Genomic DNA, 15,331 nt, shown 5'->3' with positions numbered 1-15,331 from the left:
ATGAGAGAAAGCCTCCCCTTGTAGCGTTTTGGAGATATAATCTTCCAGAAATTCTGGGGCCAAGCTGTATAGGGTTTTGTAGTTTATGACCACTACTTTGAATTGTGCCGGTAATAAACCAGTAAGTGCAGTGAAGGTGTTTTAACAAGAGAAGAATGTGATCCATTTAACTAGTCTCAGTCAGCAGTCTGGCTGAGGCCCCTTCCACACAGCTGAATAAAATCCCACATTATCGCCTTTGAACTGAAATATATGGCAATGTGGACTCAGATAACCTAGATCAAAGCAGATATTGTGGGATTTTCTGCCTTGATATTCTGGGTTATATGACTGTGTGAAAGGGCCCTGGAACATTACAAACCTGCTGAAGTGTCTGAACAGTTTCCAAAGACAGCCTCAAATTGAGTGTGTTTTAGTTGTCCAAATGGGGTGTAGTCAAGGTATGTGTTACCATAGCTGGATCTGATTTTTTGGGGTGCAGTTGACCTCCTAGTCTTAACTGTGGAAATGCACTCCTGGCCACCATTGAAACCAAGGATCACATCCAAGGACCTCACATGGAGGTCCAGAAGCCTGGGGACAGCATGAGAAACTGGGGCAGTGCCCAGCTTTGTCCCATTACCATGATTGGTCATGGGCTGCCATCCCACAATATTTCCCCGCTGTCTCTGCCTTCCTCCTGTGCTGTTCCCGGCTTCTTCAATGAGGATACGGGTAGTCACCCATATCCTCAGGACTCCCTCTTAGCATGCTGCCAGGACAGAGCCCCGACGGAAGTAGCCCTTCACTATATGATGGGCTCTGGCAGACTCCATACTGGCAGCATGTTAAGATGGGGGAAAAAAACCTGTCTGATGAGTTCAAATGAGAACATCCAAGCTGTGTTCCTGAGATTTCAAGAGGAATGTAACCCCATTCAACAATAGCTGAATCCCTATTCCTGGATCTGCCTTTTCACTGATCAGGATCACCCCTATATTAAGTTTCAGTTTGTTTGCCCTTATTCAGTCCATTACTGAACAGCACTCCAGTCCTGAGACAGCTTCTCTCGAATCAGATGGAAAAGAGAGATATATTTGGGTGCCTTAAGCATATTAGTGGTACTTAATTTCCAAAACTCCAGATGACCTTCGCCAGTGGTTTCATATATATGTCAAACAGCACAGATGACAAAACTGAGCTCTAAATGTATTTACTTTAGGTAAAGGTAAAGATTTCCCCTGACGTTAAATCCAGTCATGTCTGACTCTGGGGGTTGGTGTTCATCTCCATTTCTAAGCCAAAGAGCCAGCATTGTCCGTAGACACCTCCAAGGTCATGTAGCTGGCATGACTGCATGGAGCGCTGTTATATATACCCCACCTTTCTCCTTATGGGGACTCAAGGTGGCTAACAGTCAAAACTTTGGTCAGAAGTTAAAATAAACTTAATGCAAAAATTAAAATACAATTATATAATACAAGGTGGATTTAGGTAAGCCTAATGGGTAGAGTATCAAACAGGCGTCCCCCAGCACCACATTTTGAGTTCATTCTTCCAGGAAGGATCAAAACCACTGCAAGAGCAGTGTCTTGCATGGAATCCTATCCTAGTGGCTTGGCCCAGAAAAATACCATGATTAATGGTATTGAAAGCCATTGAGAGGTTCAGCAGGTAGGAACATACTTCTGCTCAGTTCTGTGTAGGTCATCTACCAAAGTGACCAAAGCTGTTTCCTTTGCAGTGTGAAGGCAATAGTAATAATGCTTAACATTATAAGCAGACAATTAAGTAAAATTACTCAGTGATTTACAGCAAGGTGAACAAAGAAAAATACAACACACAACAGAGTTGTCTTCTGTTGCAGAGAAGCCACAAGAGAGAGCAAGGGAACACTCTGTATTTATTTGAGCCTGTATATTGTATTTGACCCCAATAAACCTACTAATGCATCCTGTTACAGAGCAAGCACTACCAATAAAAGAAGGGGATAAGATTCCACTGGCTGCTCTTGCAGAATTAAGCATGAATTTTATCATCTTGGCTGCAGAAAGCATTAGTTGGCATTATAGATATGCATATAATACAGCCCCATTCCCATGTGTATTAACAAAATGCCTGCAAATTGTCATCAAACACAGGATCCCTTGGGCCTTGACAATGGTCAGTTTGAGAGGATCTAGGGTCAAACAACACTAATTGTCAACAGTTAGCTTCACCATCCTGACTTATTTACCATAATAATGGCTTGCAAATGAAATCAGTTAACAATTTAAAATGTAAATTTAAAATAACAAAATTAACTTAAACATTCTGTGAACTTATTAAAGAATTGCATAGTTAAAAAGTTGAATTTCAAACTATATAAAACCATGTATTGCAGCCTAATGATCGCTTTGGGTAAAGTCATTAGGGCTGCAATTGCTTTGAGAAAAAGTCGGGTTTTAATTTAGTGCCAAAATGAGACTAATGTTGATGTCAATCAGATCTCCAAAGATCTGCACTTCAAATTTAGCACTGAATTATAATTGGAAATGTTTCAGCAACCAGTGCAGTTTCTAAGATCCAGTGTTTTTTTGATATGTACAAGCTCTTCCTCTCAGCCATCTAGAAGATGCACTTTACTCCAGCTACAGTTGCCAAGTCTTCTTTACGGTGCATTGCAGTAGTCTAACCATAAGAGAGGTCTATTCCTGTACATGAAAAGTAGATCAGTTCAAACTGGTCCCAAGCACTCTTGAACCATGGAGTCTACTAGGGGCTCCAGGGACAGAGATGGTTCTAGAAATACTCCCACCTTGGGTCCTGTACTGGGAGAAGTATAAACTATATATTAAAGAAATAAAATAGAACTGCACTTCAGGGGGAGTGCTGTCATATTCAGGGCTGATCGCGTTCAAAAACTACCAGTCTCCATTTAATCAAAACTCAGCTTTAGTTTTTGGCCATCATCCAGCCCTTTATAGCATCCAGGCAGTAGCTCAGGACATGCATAGTCCCTGCTGATTCCAATGACAAGAAGAATTATAATTGTGTATTATCAGCATTTCTTCTCCTTGTAGTCCCTGCCTCCCCCACTCTGGATGATGTTATTTCATAGGATCTTGTTTGTTACACAGAGGCGGTGCCCCTCTAGTGTTCAACACCAAGAGAAGGTGGGATGTTCTTGTCCCTGTGTCACCATCCCATTCCCACCCCAGGCCAAGTGATGACCCAAAAGGTTGACTCCTATTGGTCTGTTTATAAAGTGTCCCAGTTAAACCCACAGAACTCAGAAGAGTACACAGACATAACAAATGGACAACTTACATAACTGAACAGCTCTTGTAAAACTTAACTTTCTGAAAATAAATCCCAAACGCAAACAGCCAGGTCCCAAATTACTGATGACAAAGAAGTGGCAGAATGTACATTTACATTGGAAACCATATCACCCAAGGGAATAAGATTGATCTTTACTTTGCTTAAAGAACACATCAGGTTAGTTTGCAGCCTTTAATACTTGCAGTTCTGAGATATTTCGGAGCTTCAGAAAACAAGGAAAGTCAGTTTTACAACTAGTTTTTTAGTCATTGTTTTGTGTGTATATACATAGACCACTGTAAACCTGTGTCATGTCTGTCTATGAGGACATGGGCTTATTTGCAAAGTTCCTTACCTTTCAGGGAGCTAGAGCGAACTCAGGAAAATTAAGAAGAGGTTCATTATTCCTAAAATAACTAGGCCTCTTTTTCAAAAATACATTATATAAAATGTGCCTTTTCCGTTTTTTTTCTTCCTTTTTGTTGTTTTAATCTTAAACTTCCTTGACAATCACTACAATCTGGTGCTGTCCTGCCTGCATGCTTTGCAAAGCTGTCATATACTACGTATGGCCATCTGTCAAAACAGCAGTGACAAAATGAATTAATCTAAATTGCAGATGTGCTCATGGGCCCCTTTGAAGGGCTTAACCGTGTTTTAATTAAAAGCAAGGCAGAACAGGGTTGAAGCTTTCTAAAGCTTTTAAAAATATTGCAGTTATTTTAAAAAAATATTTGGCCTTTATTTTCAGTCACACAATAGATTCGTTGTGTGCAAATTAGATGAAATAAAAGGAACACGAAGCAATCTCTTCATCCATAATTAAATCACTAGAAAATGTGAGTGCAGTGTAACTTAGAAAATTTTGATGAACCAAAATAATTCTGTTAGTGGATAGGATGAAACATTTATAGCTGGAAGACTAAACATTGAACCACATTAAAACAAAATATGAGACTTAGAGCTCTCTCATTAAATTGGGTTTCCAGAAATTGATCAATTTGATGGTGGTCAACAACAACAAATACACCGCTTTTGTACACCAAGGTAAAAAATTGTTACAGGGTTTGGCTGTTTTCATACTGGTTCAGATTAAGACTATGGGCCTTAACTCTTACCTTCAGAATAAAGGTTTACTGCCCTTTAAACTGCTCTTCTATAGAACTCTAAAACTGAGATCCACTGTTGAGAGAATCAAACCTAACGCCAATTAGCTAATTTAGCAAAAAGACCTTTCACAGTGAGAATATCATAGTCTTCATGGTAGTTGAAGACCTTGTACCACCCAAATTTGAGGACTACGTGGAAGGTCCTGTTAGTGGAGAGTATAGCATCGAAATCTGGGGTCCCCAGATGTTTTTCGCCTTCAATTCCCAGAAATCCTAACAGCTGGTAAACTGGCTGGGATTTCTGGGAGGTGGAGGCCAAAAACATCTGGGGACCCCAGGTTGAGAACCACTGATCTAAACCATTGGTTTTTGCTACTTGCTGGAAATATGCTAATGCAATGATGAAACAAATCTGATAATTTTAAATTAACTTTGCTGCACTTTTTCAGTTCTATACATCTCAGAGATATCTAAAATAATCTTTTCTTTAAAGATATCAAAAGTCTTATTTACGTCTCTTAAGCATTTCATGTTTACATTGAGAGGGACATATGTCCAATTCGCAGAAGTGTTCTCTCTAGGAATGTCTCTGTGAAATAAAATTTAGAATCAGCCTATTTAGTATGCATTGATGGTTTTCTAATTATATTTTTAAAGAAATCTAGAAATCTATTTAGATACATAGTCAATATGTTTTTAATTGGGGAATCTCCAATAAGTAGAAATTACTCTTCATTTTTTCTTTATGACATTTTGATTCCATGTGCTTGTTAGGCATATACCTACCACTTCAAAACAGTTTTAAGTATGAGAACTGGTAAGATGCCTGGATTGAGACTATTGTACATAATGATGAGACGTCATGATTAATTGGAAAAGACAATAATGCTCAATAAAATGGAAGCCAGTGGGAAAAGTAGAAAATCACAGGCAGGTAGAATGACTCAATAAAGGAAGCCACTACCTGGAATTTGCAAGACCTCAACAGGGCTGTTGAGGTTCCTCATTAATCAGGAACATGGGGCCAAATAAACAAATGAAATATATAAATTGACTAAATAAATAAAGTGCAACTTAAAATATAAATATTTAAAAAATATTTGATCTTTGTTGTTAAGAATGTCTTATGGACATTGAGAAACTTTTGTGAGAGACAATGCAATTGATACACCCAGAAACATGGGGGCAAGAGAAGAAAATCTGACATCACTCCCTACATGAGCAAACAGGTAGCAAGTGTCACCATGACTGGATGGGAAATTTTTCACTGAAAACAAGTGGAAGCTACTATCCTGTTAAAAGGAATCCCTCATTTTCAAATGATTAAGAAAATGTCAGCACATAAAATAAACTCTGGTTTGCAAAAGTAGTATACAGTAGTTATGGGTTTTTTTAAGCAGTTAAAAATAAATCCTTCCTCTTCCAAAAGCTCAGTGTGGAATTGCTCAGTAAATAATATAAATTTTAGTCAGAAAAAGAAAGTGTAAAAGGGGAGGCATGCATATTTGACAGTTTAGAAGCCTTTGTGGGAAGTGAAGATAGAATGTTACAGTTTTTTGCATGTTTCAGTTATATATTTTAATGCCTATTTGCATAATGGGAAATCTGCAATATTTATGTGTCACGTAATATTGGGGTGAAAGCCATTCTTGGTACATGTTTCACAATTCTTCATACACATGAATGAATACACACATTTAAAATAACAGGGAAGATCTGGGCTACATCTCAAAGGAATTGCCTTAGTTTCTAACAATGGAGAATAATGTTTACTGCCTTTCCTTGCTTTTATGCTTCAAATGCCAGAAAGAGGTGTAGCCTTTGCCTGCATTAAACTTCCTTCCACCATTGTCTTTAATATCTCAAAGAAGATGCACCTCTGTGATCCTCAACAGTCACATTTCATTCCATGGCTGATGAAGAAGCTTGCAAGCTTCAAAAGTTGAATAAACTAGGTTGTGCTTTTGTTTGACTTTAAGCGGTACCACAATGTGTATTTTGAATTTCGCTAAAAATAAAGTGAGAATCACCTTCCTATCACACTTACTTTGTTACAGGAAGTGTTTTAAAGAACACAAGGCAAGGTTTTACCCACCTGCTTACTGCTTGTGATTACCTTTCATTTTTAAAAGAGCATCATAAAGCACCATCTGACTGAAAAGCTTTCAGTGTAATTTTCTTGTGTATATAGATTTTGCAGTCTAATCCAGCAGATAAGTGTGCTGTCAAGCATCTGTGAGCTCTTTGGCGACAGCAACATTTCATTAGGTTTTCTCCATGAAATGCAATTTAGACATATTTATAGTGATGCATATTGTATTTTAGTAAACTAGTTTTCACATCAGATATTGCCAGTAAGTACAGACCTGACAAAAAAGGTAGGTCTCTTCTAATCTGTTAGAAGCAGCAAACATTTCTGTGATAATGGGAAAGAAAACTGAATCAGAGCTGTTGTCAGTCAACACTAAGATTAAATGAACCAACAAGGAAAAACATACATTAAGCTTTGCAAAATGTTAAAATTAATATTCACAGCTATGTCTCCTTCGCCTGCGACTGGACTGAGCAAGGGTGAAAGAGAGAGAGAAATCAATTCAACGAGTTTTGGAGAATGTAAGGCTGAGCTGAGAACTTTTTATCTGTCTTGTTGTCCATCTTGTGGTGGTGTTTGTGATTGGGGACAATTCATAAGGGAGAGGTGGGGATGGAGCATGAAGAATAATGGGAGTCCAAAATGCTTTCCAGGGCAGTGGAAACTCCAAAGTTCTGGGATTTGTTTTGAAAGCTGTACCTGAATATTGGTCAGTAGGAAAAAATGTTTACCTGTAGTCACCTGTAGTCATTTTTTCTCATCGACTATGCAAAACTCCTTTTATTGTTTTTGCAATGAAGTCCTCTAAGGACCAGCCATAATAAGCCAGTTGCATTACCTTCCAATCATTGGTATTTGAATTGTTCTTTTTGTCATGAAAAAAGTCTGGATAGAATGAAGATTTAAGCTGGTGTAAAATAGACACCAAAATCCTTTCTTTTTAAGAAAAGGATAGGAGAATGAACAATAGCCAAATATGCTTTCATTTTAATCAGGTCAAATTTGCTGTTTTATGATTACATTTAGCAGCCTTGCAGTGTGGCCATTAGTCTTCCAATAGTGTTGTGCAATTTAATGTAATCAGCAATTTAAAATAAACCTCACTGTGGGGAAAATATTGAAATCAGGAATAATTTGTAAGCAGTTTGGAACTTGTTTTAAAAAAATTCTGCATATGATTACTTTTCTACTCTTGACACCTGTTGCATTGTAGTTCCTCTAGATGCTCTGAGGAAGCTTCAGATATATTCTTATCCTTAACTCTATGCAACAAGATCCACATTATTTCCTCATGACTACAAGACCATCTCATTTTACATTATCAAGTTAATGTCCTTTTAAATGTGTGAGAAGCCATTTGTGCTGGTCATAAATGGGGGAGATATTTGTTTGAGCATCTGGTCAGATGCTAATGTTAATCACAAAATGGGGCCAATCAAAGCAGAAAGCTGTAAAAAGAGTTTTGCATCAATTTTGTCCATGTCGTGCATGTGTGTGTTTTGTGTTTCACTGTGCCTTGGAGCCCTCTTTAAAGTACCTGCTTTTATTCTAAATGCAATGTTATGTGATGCCAACTTTAATGAAAAGGAGGAGGCGTGAGAAGCTTCCCTGTGATGCTTTCTTACAGCATTGATCTGAAGCCCTCACTGAAAATGAGGGCTTAGGGTCACCCCTGCTGTTTTTTTCGATTTTCATTGGATTATTTCCAAGCAAGTTTATCGTTAAATGTTGCAGCCATTAAGTGTCCTAACATTGAAATTCACAGCAGCAGATGGATCTCAACAATCACACAGAAAAATCCAGAAAGAGATTTTGTGAAATACACAAGGATCAATGAATGAATCATTAATATAAGGGGAATAAGTGGCTAAGCATACAAAACCCTGAACAAGCTTCTTAACCTTGAGAATGTCATCTTCTTCACAGCAAATCATGTCCTTAGAAATAAAGACATGGTGAATAGTAAACTGCAATCAACATGTAACAAACTGTACTGTGAGGCTGCTTTTATTGTTTAAGAAAACTCTTTATGAGTGAGAACTTTGAAATGGGTGTAATTCAAGAGCAGGTCCAGTGAATCCTTTCTAGTTAAATTAATACTAAAAACAAGATAATAGAATGGTAGCATTTCAGTTCAGTGCCAGATCCTTACACAATAGATTTGAGTTTGAGCAAGAATCCAAAGTGAAATCTTTGTCTACGGAGCACTGTAGAGTTGACAAATGGAAATATGCTATAAGATGCTGAGGGGAAAACGTTCCCATGTTGGAGTGCCCAGCAGAGGATCTTTTGCTTTTAGCGGACAAGCTGTGTAGTCTTAACCGGTTTGACCTGACCTCCAGCATGAGCCATTGGAGAGAACCTTTACTGTCCTTCTTTCACTTTTGTTATCGAAAGACAAGGGGAATCCGGGGAGATAATCTACCTTCTGTTGGAGTCAGTGGCAACGTTCACAGATTGTTATGCTGTTCCTCTCGCCTTGTTTAAATTAGGCTGTTATAAGACAAAGTCACCAGTTTCAGCAGATGGCCTTTGAGCAGATAAGGCTCAACTGATTTCAATTACACTCTTTGATAATATATTTCACCTTATTAGCCTGTAATTGTGTTTGGAAAATGGTTGAGCCATGGCTCAGTGCACTAATACATGTAGGTTTTGAAAGTACCGCAGCTCATTCAATACCAGCCAATTAAGATGATAATGTATACAAAATATACACACAAATCAGTGGCTGTAAAACATAGAAACTAGCACATTTTTGCCTTGTTTGATTGCTGCTCTTTTGGTTTATGGTTCCATTTAGCACTCCTGTCTGAGTAAATTCAGTTGTAGCCTAGAAATCTCAGCTAGACCAATTCAACTGAGAATAAACAGCAAGCTCTGTGATGATGACAGCATAGCCCTTTTTATGTAATATAATCCACAATAAATGGACTTTAGAGGACTTGCTGTTTAAGCTGATTATATTTCTGAAGCAACGCCACAACATCCCAAAGTGTGGCAACTTGTCTTTATAGGTGAAAACACTGAAAAGAGAGGCCGGTATTCAAACTGCTTTCTGTTGCTGAACAAAATATTTTTGCTAAATGTTAAAAGACTTAAATACATCAACAGAATTCAAATGAGGAAATGCAAATAGCATACAAATCATAACAGTGTTGAAACACAAATAAACGATTGTAGGCTGAAGGGATGGTTATGGTATCCATGTAGATCAAGTGGGAAGGTGGCCCATGATACATCTGTGCTACCCAGCACTTTTTTCCTTAACTGATAGGGTACTTTTCCACTTAACTTAGTATATAGAGGAAATATTTTGTTTTACTTTACATTTTAATCATTTATACTTACTTTTTTCTGTGCCAGCTGTCTTTCATCATGGCTCCCAAGATATCCCGTCTTTAGATCAAGACAAAACTAAAACTCTAAAATAAAAATTAAGCAAAATTGAACAAGTTATGTTAAACAGTATTGATTTTTTTAAAAGTGCAAAATCTTTAAAAGCATGTTTAAAAGTTAAAGATACAGTACACACATAAGAAACTCTGCAACCAGAGTATCATTAAATGCCTGTTAGAATGAAAAGGTCTTCAGTGGTGCACAGAACTGGATTGGATCTTCAGACTGGTGATTTGTAGTCATCAGGCTGTTATAAGACAAAATCATCAGTATTAAGCACAAAGTTTCCACATTATGGATCTTTGTGAACGAGCTTGTCATACAGGCAGAATGCATCTGAGTTGTCTCCCTGTGGCTAGTGCTTCATGGAAACAATTTCAGTTTGGATGAGTTCTTGATTGTGGTTCCCACCATAACCTCTGTCCTATATTTATCATCCTGAGATGTTAGATCTTCAAGTTCAGGTGCACAGTTGGTGATCCAGTGCAATGTAAACTGAGTTGGTGTAGTATCTTTGTTTCTTTTTTTGGTGGATACATCAATCTTTTTGTCCTGGAGTGGGCAAGACGTGTCCCTTCAGATGTTTTGCATTGCAATTCCCTCCACTGTTGTAGCCCAGCAACACTGGGAGGGCCACATCCCTGATCTATCCTCTTTTGTGTGGTGGTTGTTTGTATCTGAGACTTTTGTTAAAACTGAAGAGTTTTATAGGTCCTGTGATCATTCACATTTCGTTTGATTCCAGAGCTATATAGTAGAAGTCAGCATACCACTATCCATCAGAAAATGTATGCTGTTGACTTTTTTTTTCCATTTCTTTATCTGGGCTTTTCCTTGATCAGAAAAATTTAGAATCACAGAATCATAGAATTGGAAGAGACCCAAAAGGCCACTTGGTCCAACCCCCAGCTATGCAGGGAAATACAACCAACACACTCCTGACATATGGCCATCCAGCCTTTGCTTAAAAACCTCCAGGGAAGGAGGGTCCACCACACTCCAAGGAGGCAGCACATTCCACTGCTGAACAGCTTTTACCATCAGGAGGTTCTTCCTAATGTTTAGATGGAATCTCTTTTCCTGCCATTTGAATCCATAGCTCTGTGTCCTAGTCTCTAGGGCAGTGGTTCTCAACCTGGGGTCCCCAGATGTTTTTGGCCTACAACTCCCAGAAATCCCAGCCACTTTACCAGCTGTTAGGATTAATGAGAGTTGAAGGCCACTAACATCTGGGGACCCCAGGTTGAGGACCACTGTTCTAGGGCAGCAGAAATTAAGTTTTCCCCCTCCTCAATGCGACATTTTTTCAAATATATAAAAATGATTATCATGTCCCCCTTAGCTTTCTTTTCTCCAAACTAAACATACTGAGCTCCCCAAGCCACTCCTTGTAGTGCTTGGCTTTCAAACCTTTGATCATTTTTAACACTCACCTTTGGACATGTTCTTGCTTGTAATATCCTTCTTGAATTGTGGTCCCTAGAACTGGACACAGTATTCCAAGTGAGGTCTGACCAAAGCAGAATATAATGGGATTATTGCTTCCCTCAATCTAAAACTATGCTCCTAGTGATGCAGCATCTTTTATAGGTATTTGTTCCTCACTCAGCAGATTACAACCTTAACTCACATGTTAGATTTTTAAAGTTTTAAAAGGGCACTGATTGGTTTCAAGCACTGTAATGACAGGTTTGTAAGACTTGATATAAATGTTAATGATCAATAAATATCAGCAATTGTTTTTAATACAAGCTGCTGCTATTTGTTCTGTTAGAGCATGCCTTTCTTGTTGGCATTTACACTTCATGGGAAAGTTTTCAAAGTGCCGTACTGTTTGTTAAAATTCTACAATAACTTACCTAATAAATACTAAATGAACCTGCAGTTCTCTAATATTATTTAATAGGTCAATCAGTTTTGCATATTTAAATACAGTATGAATAAAATAAGCATAAAACACCTTTTCTTAATTGCCTTTGTTAATTGCATCTGAAATATTAATTATCAGTTGGCTTATCTGGATGCAGTAGATGAATTGTTGAGTCTGGCCCCAGGACAAAGCCCCATTTCTATAAGAAATTAAGGCCAAGACATTATCTCTCAGAGGCAATATGTCATGCATACTGTTATGAAAAATACATTTTATGCTGAAATAAGTTCCAAAGCTTTGATAGGATTGAAAGATAGATAGATAAAAGGTGAGCCTCACAGAAGGACATGTTTCATACAGTCCTTTTCTGTAAGCACAGAAAGGGTATATTTTTAGTTTATTTTTTGCTATTGTCATCTGGTATAAATCCAATTCATTTTCTCCTTTGAATGATTCAGTTCTAAACAAATCATGTATTAATTCAATCCAGTCCACAGATATATATGCAAAAGAATATTGTACCACTTTTGAGGAAAAAGTTGTTTGCATAAACTTCTGTAGATTTAAGTCTTACTTCATGAAATGCAAGGACTGAAGTGCCTAGAATATATTGTATTCAAATTCTGCTCATTTCCCTTATATCCAGAAACTCCAGCCCATTGACAGTGGTTTCTTGGCACACTACACACATAGTTATCACCCTAGTCTCATGAGGGCCTTCTCGGCCAGTTTATCACATATCCTTTCTGGTACCCAGCCACTGCATTCAAATAATTACCTCCACCATTCATATGGTTATCTACTCACCTTGGCTTTGGTTAACATCTGTCCTCCTGCCTTTGTCCCCCAATAACTATCATTAATACTTGTCACCTCATCACCATACCCATGAGATTTGCATTTCTATTGCAATTCACACATACAGCCTGCTCATTCATGGCTATAAAGACCTGTTCCTAGACACTTCACTCCATATACCAGAAGTCTCCAAAATCTTATACAGTAGAGTCTCACTAATCCAAGCCTCACTTATCCAAGCCTCTGGATAATCCAAGCCATTTTTGTAGTCAATGTTTTCAATATATCGTGATATTTTGGTGCTAAATTCATAAATACAGTAATTACAACATAACATTACTGCGTATTGAACTACTTTTTCTGTCAAATTTGTTATAAAACATGATGTTTTGGTGCTTAACTTGTAAAATCATAACCTAATTTGATGTTTAATAGGCTTTTCCTTAATCCCTCCTTATTATCCAACATATTCGCTTATCCAAGCTTCTGCCGGCCGGTTTAGCTTGGATAAGTGAGACTCTACTGTAATACTAGCTTCTTTCTCTCAGTCTCAAAAGTGCTACATTATCCCTTTGTATACAGATCCAAACTAATGTGGCCACGACTCAAATATTTTTGGTTTGTGTGTGGTTCATGAACATTTCCCAATAAAATCACTTTGTGGAGGAAACAATCATATGTAATAATTTTCTTATTGCTGCTACAAAATGCTTACCAGATTATTTTAGTCATGCAAATATGTCCCATATAGATACTTAAGGAATACTAGAGGGCAGAAGGATGAGTTACAACCAGCAGTAAAAGCATTAGACATTTGGGATAACCTGGAAGCATCACCTGTGTGATTCTATACATCACTGAAGTATATAATCACACAGGTAAATCAGAGGAGCTTTGTGTCATGGGGATAGCAGCACTTTTATTACTTGCTCCCTGATTTGATAGTTAAGGGGGAAAATAAAGTAAAACAGCAATAGTAAACAACCAGCTGCAGAAAAGCTAAAAAGAGTGGATGTAAAGTATTGTAGGCAAATGTTTCAGCCATCCTAGGAGTCTACTATTTCATTCTGAATGTGTTTGAAGGTGAATATTTGCAGAAATGCTATGCAACTATTAGCATTAATGTGATGATACAGGAGAGGGATGACTGGGCTTGTGCGAGAAAGGTTTTTTTAAAGACTTATGCCCAATAGCTCTATCTATTTATAGTACAGTCAGTAGGAATGATGCTGACAATAAGGGCGAAATGCTCTGCAGATGTTAATTATTACAATAATAATTTTAGCACAGAGCTTCTGGTTTGTTCTCCTCTCTCTTATCTTATGAAAAGAAAATCAACAGTGCTCTGTTACTAATTGAGTTATATTCTTTTCTAGACCTTCATTTGCCTAATGACAAAAATCTGTTTACTCACCATTTCCAAAATGGAGTTTGGATTTATTACTGAGGCTAAGGCCTCTGACTTCTAATTTTGCAGCAGTAAGCAAACATTTAATTCACAACTGGTTGCCATCTTTAAAAATGCCTAATAAAATATTATTGAGAATCTGCTAGGCTAATCGCAGCCCTTTTAAAAAAAACTCTAAAAAGTAAAGTTCACTAACATTCATTAACAAAAATAAAACAATACAACGTACAGATGGAAAATTCCTTGCAGTAGAGCTGGCCAATAATGACTTAAAATACATGGATTCAGGAGATTTCTTCTTTCATGGAATTCTGTTTCCCAAGTAGTTTGATAACTTCTCACGCCCATCTCTTGCAGAGAAATGTGTACTTAGGTTATATATTTCTATGTTTGTTCATCTTCTCTTCTGAAAGAGCCACATTAAAAAGACACCAACATTTTCTAAGTGCCTCATGGATACTTTTCCAAATGGATAAGAATATTATATCAGAGGCACAAGGTGCAGTGTTACTGCAATTCCTCCAAGAAAAGAAGTCTCTTCTATGTGTTAAATTAGAAGTGGTGTCAGAATAAAACAAATGTCTCAAACTATTAGGTTGTCTTTCCAACTGTAAGAAAGATTGTGTGGGCACTGCAGTGCTCTTTGGTTGCTGTCGAAAGGGCACAATGACTCATGAGTTTAAATATCTTAAATTTCTGGCACATGTAGACTGGGGGGGGGGGGGAGGATTCATATTGTATATACTGCCATTTCCCTTTAAATCTGCTACACAATAAATTTGGAGTCTTTGAATATATGTGCCAGAATGTCAATGCATTAACACTTGGAATTGCTCTTGGATGTTTGTACAGCTTATGCTGTGCTGCTAACAAAGACACCATTCTGACATTACCATTTATGTGGCATGTTTAGAAACACATTAGGAAATAAACAGTTTTGATTGAAATGAAATGATTTTTTTTTCTCTTAGCAACAAATACAATTATTTGACCTTAATTTCAAGGCTGCCCATACTAGCATCGTTTAGACAATCCCAGAGGATGTACCATTTTAAGATACTGTGCCCTACATAACTACATACACATTATTCTGTATGTTTCCATTCACTGTAATCAAAACAGTTGCCTTCAAAGAAGAAATGTCATCACGTATACATGTTTTATCATTTCAAGTGCAAGACATCCCAACCTTTGATTACCCAGCTATTATTAAATAACATATCTGATTTATTTTCTTGCAGTTCCAGATTACCAAGAGCAGGATATCTTTCTATGGAGAAAGGAAACTGGGTTTGGATTTAGGATTCTTGGCGGAAATGAGCCGGGAGAGCCTGTAAGTATTTTGAAATTTCAGACTTGTTTCCTCTTTTTAG

At 37.5% G+C, this 15,331-nt stretch overlaps 1 protein-coding gene across 24 annotated transcripts in view; it reads left to right on the top strand.

Moving 5' to 3' along the window:
• magi1 (membrane associated guanylate kinase, WW and PDZ domain containing 1) overlaps positions 1-15,331 on the top strand; it is a 617,355-nt gene that overhangs the window by 562,093 nt on the left and 39,931 nt on the right. For 13 of the 24 annotated variants that reach the window (XM_062973806.1, XM_062973805.1, XM_062973797.1 and 10 more), the window contains 2 exons: positions 6,927-7,004; positions 15,200-15,291. In XM_062973806.1, coding sequence (XP_062829876.1) covers positions 6,927-7,004; positions 15,200-15,291 — 170 coding nt within the window. The remainder of the gene's footprint in view (positions 1-6,926; positions 7,005-15,199; positions 15,292-15,331) is intronic. The other 11 variants (XM_062973798.1, XM_062973809.1, XM_062973808.1 and 8 more) reach the window with 1 other exon arrangement.

This window comes from Anolis carolinensis, chromosome 2 (assembly GCF_035594765.1).
Source record: "Anolis carolinensis isolate JA03-04 chromosome 2, rAnoCar3.1.pri, whole genome shotgun sequence".
Lineage (NCBI taxonomy): Eukaryota > Metazoa > Chordata > Lepidosauria > Squamata > Dactyloidae > Anolis > Anolis carolinensis.
This window is presented reverse-complemented; position numbering and strand designations above follow the sequence as displayed.